Source organism: Accipiter gentilis, chromosome 10 (genome assembly GCF_929443795.1).
Source record: "Accipiter gentilis chromosome 10, bAccGen1.1, whole genome shotgun sequence".
NCBI lineage: Eukaryota > Metazoa > Chordata > Aves > Accipitriformes > Accipitridae > Astur > Astur gentilis.
The window spans coordinates 32,481,751-32,491,590 of record NC_064889.1 but is presented as its reverse complement, the minus strand read 5'-3'; the positions used below and the strand labels follow the sequence as shown (position 1 = coordinate 32,491,590).

Genomic DNA, 9,840 nt, shown 5'->3' with positions numbered 1-9,840 from the left:
TTGTACCCCACGTTTGTCAGCCTGTCGCCGTCTCCCAGGGACCCGCGGCCCCGGCAGTGACTCCATGTCCGCACCGCTGGATGTCACACCCGGGGCTGCGTGCCAACGGGAGCGTTGGCCGAAGAGGAGCCAAGGGCGACATCAACAGGGCTGGCACCCATCCGGGAGTCCCAAGATCCCAGGGGCTGATCCCTGCTCACCCTGACACAGGTTTCGGGGAGCCTGTTCTGCAGATGGATCATTTAAAAATCTAGCGCAGCCCAGCACTGCTGAGCTGCCAGCGCGGCCCTGCTCCTCTGCTTCGCTCCAGCCAGCGACGGCAGCAAGAAACACGAGCCTGAGAGAGGGAGCCAGCACATTTCATTACCGGCACACAACAGACTGCAGGGTTTTAGTGCAGATAATAATTCAAAGTTATCCCCGAGCAGATCCATAACCCAGCAGTCATTACACGCAGCGCTGCTGCGTGCATGCACGGCTTGTGGGTTTGTTGGTTTTTTTTTTTCAGCGGTGTATTACTGCAGCAGAGGATTTTGTAGGACAGTGCCGCAGTGGAGCGCGGGAGCGCAGGCAGGAGCTGGGTGACGATACGGCTTCGAGGGCAGGTTCCCTCCCAAGCCTGCCCAGCCGCATCCACTCCAGACCCCAGCACAAGTAAAGCCAGGACAAACCCCAGCGGGGCTGACCCGGCAGGGCCTTGGGGAGGGGAAATCCAATGCACGTAGAAAAAGCAACGTTTAACCCCAAAACACACCTGCTGCTGGGCAAGATGCAAGTCTGAAGCACTTGTGCTGCCCGGCCATGGGATTTGGTGCATGTGTTTGGCAGGGAAAGGGGATCCTGCTCCTGCCTCCTCGTGCCAAGAGGGAAACTGAGGCGCAGAAGGGCACAGCGGTTTGCTCGAAGGATAAACAGGAGAGCGAGTGGCTCTCCCCTGGCAGCAAACATTTGTCCTTATACCCAGTATTCCCAGTCCACTCCCAGCTCCTCCAGCAGTGACTGGCACACACTACAGAGCCAACAACCCGCCCCGGGCCGGCTCTGACACCGGCTCTGTGCAGCCCAGCAGAGAGGCTGCCTCAGCCCTGCAGGGTGGGGAGCGCTGGGGACAGGCCCTTCATGGGCGGGTGCTGAGCACCTAACGAGGACTGCCGCATCGTTAGCCACCCCCAGGCTGGTTGCCGGAGCAGCTCCCGGCTAGGAGAGTGAAACAGGGTGCTGGGAGCCCACACCATGCCCGGAGGGGTGACCCCATACCCGCTGCAGGTCCCAGTGGGGTGGCAGGGCAGTGTTCCTGATGGGAGGACGGAAGAGCACCTCAGGCAGGATGAGGCCCGAGAAGAGTCAACAGCAAATCCTGCCCTTGCTGCAAATCCTGCCCCAAAAAGGGGCTTTTCTACCAACTGGGTGGTGTGGTGGGAAAAGCTGTGGTGTTTGCAGCAGTCTTGTGGCTCTGCAGCCAAGCTAGGCACAGAGTTTCATTTTGAAGGACTAAAGGTCCCGCCTGCTTTTCCAAATGTCACTAACGCCGTGTTTTATAACGGTCTTGGATGCCCATTGCTTGCGTGAGCCCCGTTGGTTTGCAAGCAAGGGCTCATAAGCAGCGTTTCCCTGGGTTTTACAGGCAGACGCTATCCAAGGCCGGTTGCTCACAGCTTTGCTAACTCAGCTAGAAGCCGCGCTGGGCACACAAGTGGGTGGTTTTGGCAAGCAGAAGGTCCTGAGCGTTCTCCGGGGCTGCGTGTAAAGGGGCTGTGTGCAGGAGGCAGGTGGGTTCTGGATCCCAGCTTCTGGAATTGCTCCTCTCACACTTCCACCTGCGTCAGGGCTGGTTTTGCCCTAGGAGGATGAAGCTGCCAAACTCAGAGCTGGGCAAGCGGGACCCTCCGTACCCGTTGCTGCACCCCGGTGAGTGGGATCCCCCCTAAGCACCCCGGGGCGATACCCAGCCCGGGGAAACCACACATTGGCATCACTTCTCCATTGTGCCGCTGCCTGTTGGACCCCACCTCCCCGGGACTATCGGGACTTTGCAGAAGTCTCACGCAGGCCCTCACACACCAGCTGCTGGGGATAACCAGCCGCTTCAAGACCCCGTCCCTCTGCCTCTTCGTTTCCTCTCCCTCGGCCGGCTGGTCACCACTGCCACATCCAAACCTCCGACAGCTCTTTTCAGCTTAGTCTATTTTCACGCTATCCATTTGCGAAGCCCCTGATTTCTTCGTTTGGGGTTTAAACGCCACTTTTCCCTTTTAAATTAAACTCTTCCAGGCATGCATCGCACCGGTCCTTCTCGGTCCCGGAGCCCGGGGGTGGCAGACGTGGCGGGGGGGGGAGCTCGCTCGCCCTCACAGGCTGCGGCTGAAGCTCGGAGTCACCAGGATTTTAAACGTTGCAGTACAAAACCCACCCCAAAACCCCAAACCTGGGGGCTCTGCCTGAGCCCCTGGGCCCTCCTGCCGAGGCCTTCCCACGGGAGGGGCATGCGGGTCCCCCCTCCTGCCCGCCGGGCCCAGGCTGGGGTCCCTGCCCCGGGGACAACGGCGAGGGGGAACAGGGAGAGCCCTGCCGGGTGGGTGGGGGTGGATTAAGGGGGAAGACCCGGCCTGGAGCGGCCCCCCCCCCCCCCCAGTCCCGGGGCGGCGGAGGCCATGCGCACCCCCCCCCCCCCCCCCCCGCGCTCCTCAATGAACCTCCTCAATGAACGTGACGTCACCAACGCCTTCCGAAAAAAACCCTCTCAACTCACCCAATCAGCGGTCGGGCCGCTCCTTCTACCGGCCGCCCCGCCCTCCCGGCGGTTCAACTCCCAATAACGACGCTTGCTGCAGCCAAAACACAAGCGTCGACCAATGGGAAAGCGGCGGGGCGGGGAGCGGCGCCGGGGCAGCTGGAAGATTCGAACCGAACGCCCGTCGGGGCGGGCGGCGCGGCGGCGGCCAATCGGGGCGCGAGGGCGGGGCTTCGCCCTGTGTCTGTGTGTGTGTCCGTGTGTGTCTCTCCCCCCCCCCCCCCCCCCCCCCCCTCTCCCGCCCCGCGCCCCCCCTCCCCTCCCGTCCGCCGCCCCCCGGTGTCGGCGCGGCGCGGGGCGGCGGGCGCGCTCCGGGCAGCCAGGGCGGCAGCTCGGCGGGGCCGCCCCCGCCATGTCGGTGAACATGGAGGAGCTGCGGCACCAGGTGATGATCAACCAGTTCGTGCTGGCGGCCGGTTGCGCCGCCGACCAGGCCAAGCAGCTGCTGCAGGCGGCCCACTGGCAGTTCGAGGTACGGGACGGGGACCCCCCCCCCCACTCCCCCCTTCCCCAAACCGGGGCACACCTTCCCCCCCACACACCCCTTTTAACCGGGACACCCCAAACCGGGAGTCCCCGCCACCCCCCTGCCCGCAGAGCCACGGGGCGGAAGGGGGAGGGGGGGGGGGGGGGAGGCCCAGCCGCGGCCCACCGACACTCGTGGCCGGGCCGCTGAGCGCCCCCCCAGCACCCACGCGGGGGGGGGGGGTGTGTGTGTGGGGGACACACGGGCACACGACCGGCTCCGAGCTCCCCCGGGTCTATTTATACCCGGGCCGTAACCCGAGCTGCGGCCCAGCGCCCGATGCCGGGCCCCCCCCCCCCCCCCCCCGAGCTGGGGGGGGGCCGTTGGGGAGGGGGACCCAGTGTAAACAAGGGGGGGTGGGCTATACCCCCCCGCGTGGGGAGCTCCTGGATGGGGCGACACACACGCTCCCGAGTGGGTCGGGTGAAGGGCAGCACCAGGCTCCCCCTGCCTTAGGCCCTGGGGGGGGGGGGGGGGGCGCCCGTGGAAGCCCCCCGGGGGGGGTCCCACGGGGGTGGAGGCGAGGGTGGGGGGTGCGAGGAGGCATGTTTTCCTTCCCCCTTTGTCTCGAGTGGGCTGGGGCTGACAGCTTGTCCCCACAGACGGCCCTGAGCGCCTTCTTCCAGGAGACCAACATTCCCAGCAGCCACCACCCCCCCCAGATGGTAAGTGGGACCCCCACCCCCCCTCCAGCCCCTCCCCAATCCCCCCCCCCCCATCCCCAAAACCACCTTTAAACCCATCCCAGCACCTACCAACCACCCCCAACACCCCCCCAACCTACAACCACCACCCGGCTCAGGACCCCCCAACACCCCCCCCCCCCCCCCCGACCTCTGGGGGTCCGCACCCCCCCGGCCCCCCCCCCAGGCCATGGAGCTGCCAGCTCCCCTGCCAGCCATATTGCTCTACGCCCGGAGGAACACGCAGCCGGCGAATGTAAACACGAGCTAAAATGTCTGCCAGGAAATAGTTTGTCTCCGCAAGCATCGCGCTGGAAGTTGGGCTCCCTGGGCCGGGGGCCACTGCTGCTGCCCCCCCACCCCCATTTCCCCAAACACCGCTTGACCTTGGCCGAGGGCACAGCCCCTTGGCCGAGGGGAGGAAGTTATTCCCCTCTGGGTGGTTTTTGTTGTGTTTGGGTTGGGGTTTTTTTTTTTTTCATTTTTAGGCTTTTTTTTTTTTTCCTGTTGAGGGAACTAAACGGTGCCGCGTGCGGGGGAAGGAGCGGATCTGGGCTAAGCCGGTTTTTTTATTATTTCCCCCCCCACACACTTTTCTCATGCTGTCAGAAAATCACCAGCCAGCCCAGCATCGCCGGCAGCAAGCACTCTCTCTCTCTCAGAGAAAGTAATTTTGCCGGCCGGCTTCCACTTAAACCCCTTTTATTTTAATTCCTCCTCCCCCTGCACATTTTCTCACCACATCGGGGAGCTTGCAAGGGGTCATCTCACCAAAAAAAAAAACCAACAACCTTTCCCGGTGGGAGAGGGGAACAGGAAAGCAGGCGGGAGCTGCCAGCCGGATCCAGGCCTCGCTGTGTTTTAACACCAAAAGCCTCATCAGGGCGATTCCCGTCAGGCGGCTGCCAGAAGCGAGATGCAAAGCAGTTCCGAGGAAACCCATCCTGTTCCCCATCCCCGTGCTCCCCGGCGCCGAGCGGGACCCACCTCCCACCCTGAGCACAACGGCCACCCCATTGCCCCCACCCAGAGGGTCCAGAGTAGACAGCTCTCCCACTCCCCACAGCGTTTTCCTAACACCGTGTGCTCCACATGGTGACAAAATACCTTTCACCCTCTCCCCAAATACTCCCATCTCACATTTTTGGCATTTTTTTTGCCGCTGTTCCCACCCCCCCTCCACATCCTGATTTCTGCAGCTTAAAATGCCCCGCACAGCTCAGGGCAAGACGACAGGCTTTACGGTCACGGTTTCTATTTCTTTTTCAAGCGGCAGAGAACAAAGCTGTGAGCATAGCAGCATTACGGTGTGGGGCGGCACGTCACCTTCACCCCTACTGAGGGGAGGCTCCCTGCACCAGGCAAAACCCCCCGTGGGTCCAGGCTGCGGGGAAGGGACTTGCCGGAGCTGGTTGGTGTGTTGGTGTGGCAGCTCACGGTAGGACCGACCCTCTGACAGCCAAGCAGCTCCTTAACAAAAAGTATTGGAGGGAGGAATGCAATAATTACGTGGCAATTCTTTTTTTTTTTTTTTTTTTTTTTTAAATTAATCTGGCAGACACCACCCCAGAAGCTCAGTGCTGTGTCCCCGCTCCAGCATTGCATCCAGCCTCAGTCCAGGGCTGGTGGTTGGCACGTGCATGTGTGTGTATGGCTGTGTTGGTTGTTTTTTCAAAACACAGTCACTTGAAGTTTTTTGGGTTTGGGTTGGTTGTTTTTTTTTTTTGCAACAAGTATCTTTTCAGATACTGCCAAATTTGTAGGCTTTTTTTTTAAAAAAAGCTGGCTTACCAGCACTTTGAGGTGAGCTCTGAAATGAGTTCTCCCAAGTCTGTGTGCGGCGAGGGAGGAACGTCCCCAGCTCGCCACAAACCCGCTCGATGCTAGCCTGGCCATAATTGCATTTTTGGGGTGCACAGCCTTGTCTGCTAATGGGAGCCCATCCATCCCGCTGCCAGCACACATCTGCTGGCTGCCACTTTCCCCAGGCTGGGAGAGGTTGGGGGAGCACCCCATCTTCAAATGGGTCTGACTGGGAGCGCCCCCCCCCCCGGCCACAGTTTGGCCACAGCATCCGGCTGCTGCTCTGATCCTGGTGATCACTGAAGGTGGCTGGGATGGGGAGGAACCTGTAAGAGGGATTTGGGTGCTTGCTTGTGCTGGGGAACAACTGGGGCTGCCGAGTGCCCGCCGGGACAAGTCCCGGGATAACCCCTGGGAAGGGTGAGATGCAGCAGCTATTCCCCATCAGAACCATCTCCCTGATCCCCCATTGCTAAAGGCAGCAGACGCTGCCCCAGCCCCTTCGCGCTGCTCAACGTCCCCGCAAGCAGCGAGATGTGCCGCTCAGCTGGGCCCTGGGCTCCGACAGAAGCTGCGGCTCCACGAGAGCAACAGGGATTTGGGACGGATTTAACCCAGAGGGGTGAAGCTCCCTGTACATGCACCACCTCCATGTCTATGCATCCCTTCCCAGTGCATCCCCCCCTGCCCGCACCCCCCGCCTGCCCATGCACCCCATACATATACCCCTTCCCTGTGCATGCCCCCAGTGCAACCTCATGGGAATCTTTTTCAGTGGGTCCAGCGGGGTGGGGGGAGAGCACCCCCCAAGCCTGTTCCCCCACCCCAGGGACCAGGCTGGACAAAGCACAGCTATTTCTAACCCCCCTGTGCATATGTTCAGTACAGCCTGTGGCACAACACTGCTCCTTGCCAGTGACCCCCCCTCTGGAGATAAAAAAAGGGGGCAGGTGCCCACTCTATTTTCCACTGCCAGGGTGAAGTGTCGTCCATCCCCCCCATCCCCTTGGGGGGGCTTTACTGCCGTACTTAGGGTGCAGCAAGTGCTTTGCTGAACTGGGGCCCTGGGTGCTGCCAGCCCCTGAACCCCAGCGTGGGGCTGGGCCCCCCCCTCACTGGATTTTCCTCTGCAGGCGAGATTGGCTGCAAAAAGGGCCAGATCCGTCACTGGCTGGGCAGGAGGAGGGGAGGGTGCTAAATTTAGCTGGCTACGTAGAAGACAGGGGCCATACCAGGAACTGTGCAGGGCCCGGCCGCAGCCTTGCCTCCCAGGGGGGCCCTGCCTGCCTTTAACTCTGCCCTAATGGGATGTGAGGGAGTGGGGGGGTCCTGCAGGGCCAGGTGGGACCTCAATCCCCTTCCCACCCATCACGCTGGACGCCATCGCATCAGCCCCATCCGTGCTGCTCCCTTCCATGGGGCAGCTGGCATCAGAACAGCATCCCCCTCCCCAAACCTGCCTCACTCCAGGGCTTCGAGCACCCAGGATGGTCCAGAATGGGCTGGAGACCCTCCCCGGGCAGCCCCCACACCTTTGGGAGGAGCCACCCAGATGCTCGGGGGCTGCACAGCAGTGCCGAATACCCCACTAACAGCCAGACCCAGGATCCGAGCATCCCCGGGGGTTGAGGGGTCCCGGGTGTGGGATGCAGTCAGGAACCCCAGTGATGGGTCCAGCTCCTGCAGGCAGGTTGGGACCCCAAAAACATCCGTGACTGATCTGACACCCACCCTCTTCTCTCCCCCGCAGATGTGCACCCCCAGCAACACGCCGGCCACGCCACCCAACTTCCCGGACGCTCTGGCCATGTTCTCCAAGCTGCGGACCTCCGAGAGCCTGCAGAGCAGCAACAGCCCCATCACCTCCATGGCCTGCTCCCCCCCGGGGAGCTTCAGCCCCTTCTGGGCCTCCTCGCCCCCCAGCCACCAGCCCGCCTGGTTGCCCCCCTCCTCACCCACCGCCCACGGCCTCCACCACCACTTGCACCACCCGCAACCCGCCTGGCCCCCTGCCCCTCCGCCTGCTGCCCCCCCACAGAAAGCCGTGGCCACCATGGACGGCCAGAGATAAGACTGGGTTAGCAGAGGGGGGGTGGGGGGGTGGAAATGGGGGTTGGAAGGGAAGGGAGGTCTGGGCCAGGGCGTTGGGAGCAGGGGCTCCCCAAGAAACGCACTGGAATAATTTTCTAGGTTTTATTATTATTTTTAAGGGGAGGGGACATGCTGCCAGGGAGGACACTGGCCCATGAGAGCCTCTGCAAGAGTCACTAGCTGGTCTTTTCTCCCCCCGTTATTTTTTTTTTTAAATATATAACTATAATATATAAATATATCTAATGTATATAAATCCAGAGAGAAGGAGCAGCAGCGCAGAGGCAGGTGGGGGGGGTGTTCCCTATGGCTCCTCTCCCAGTTCCCCAGCATCCCTGCAGCAGGGCAGGAGAGGGAAAGGGGGTCGGGAATAACAAAAAAAATAAATGGAGGGGGCTGTCATCACCCCGGATTATGGCCACAGAGCTGCTCCCTCCCCCCCCCCCCCCCCCCCCCCCAGCTCTGGATTTCCTGGTTGCAGCACCCAGAGCAAACACACCTCTCCTCTCGCTTCTGAAATTCAGCCCGGCTTCTTGCACAGACCCCTCCCCGGACCCTCCTCCTGCTCCATCCTCCCTCCCTTGGCACCCCTGGGGCCTAGGGGGATTTATCAAGGTGATGTCCCCCCCATCCCTGTGACTGCTGTTCATGGCCCTTTCCCAGAGAGGGGGAAGCTGGGGGGTTTTTTAGTTTTCAAATCAATCTTGCTTAAAAAAAAACAAAAAAAACAAAAAAACAAAAAACACCAAAAAACACAACCAAACAAAAAAAAAAAGAAAAAAAAAACACAACAAAAAACAGGTTGAAGGTTTTTTATTAATTTAAAAATTAAAAAAAAAAAAAAAAAAAATCACCTTTTTAACACCAGCTGTCCTTGCCTTTTCTCTTTGCTGGGAGGACATCCCTTGCAGGGCACCGAGAATGGGGGCGAGCCGTCCCATGCCACAGCAACACCAGTGGGGACAAGTTCCCCCCAGGAGGTGTCAGCAGCCCCAGGAAGCTGCCTGGGGTCCCATGTGCTGCCTGGACTCTGCCTGCAGGAGCCACCGTCCCCAAAGAGGGGGGCAGAGGGAAGGGGAGACCCCAGAGCCGGGGGCGGGTGGGGTGCCGTGCCAGCACAGCTAGGACCCCCATGCACCAGGGTGCAGCCAAAACCGCATCCTGCGCCCTCACAAAATACTGCGGGTTGCAAACCCCCCCAGCAGTGTGTCCCCCCCGCCAGCCCCATCACCCACACATGCAATGAACCTCCCAGGCCTCAGCACTGTAGGGAGACCTAGTCCTGCCTGTGATACTCGAGGGCTGCCAGGCTTTTAGGCAAACCCTGTGCTGGGGTTGATGCCTTCTTGAGTGTCCCCCACTGCAGATTGGCCACCAGCCCGAGGACGTGGGGTCTTGCCAGCCCCTGACTCGTGGGATGGCCATAGGATGGGCAAAGCCCTGGTACTGCTCAACCCCAGACCCCGACCTCCCAAGCCCGTCACTGTGCCACCGCCCTTCTGATAACTTCAAACAACACGCCAGTCCCTGGTTTAGCGCTTAGATATCCAAACTACATTTAAAACTGAACAAAAACACAGCCCCGGTTGCCACACCGCTCACACAACAAACAACTGGGATAAACCACCCCCCCCAAAATGGGAATGCAGCAGGTCTGGAGATACCAGCAAGGGCCAGGAGGTTCAAGGCACAGGTGCCAAGCATCCCCCAGGGGACAGGGAGACCCCCCCAGGATGGAGAAAGCCCCCCCCAGCATGGCACAACCTCCAAGGATAAAAGCCCCCAGCCGGGGTTACTCACACCCTCCAGCAGCACAGGCAGCACCCAAGGAGAGATGTGGGGCTGGGTGCTTGTGTTTATAGGGGTGAGGGGGGGTATTTATAGGGTGCAGCTGGGTCCCAGCAGCAGCAAACGGAGCAGGGGGTGGGAGAGGGGCTGAGCTGGGG

General features: G+C 61.0%; 1 protein-coding gene across 1 annotated transcript; it reads left to right on the top strand.

Annotated features, from left to right (window-relative positions):
* Positions 1-3,036: 3,036 nt before the first annotated feature.
* UBALD2 (UBA like domain containing 2) lies at positions 3,037-9,811 on the top strand. Its single transcript, XM_049813214.1, has 3 exons — positions 3,037-3,263; positions 3,920-3,982; positions 7,554-9,811. The coding sequence occupies exons 1-3, from the start codon at positions 3,144-3,146 to the stop codon at positions 7,872-7,874; spliced, it is 504 nt and encodes a 167-aa protein (XP_049669171.1). The 5' UTR covers positions 3,037-3,143; the 3' UTR covers positions 7,875-9,811.
* The last annotated feature ends 29 nt before the right edge of the window (positions 9,812-9,840 follow it).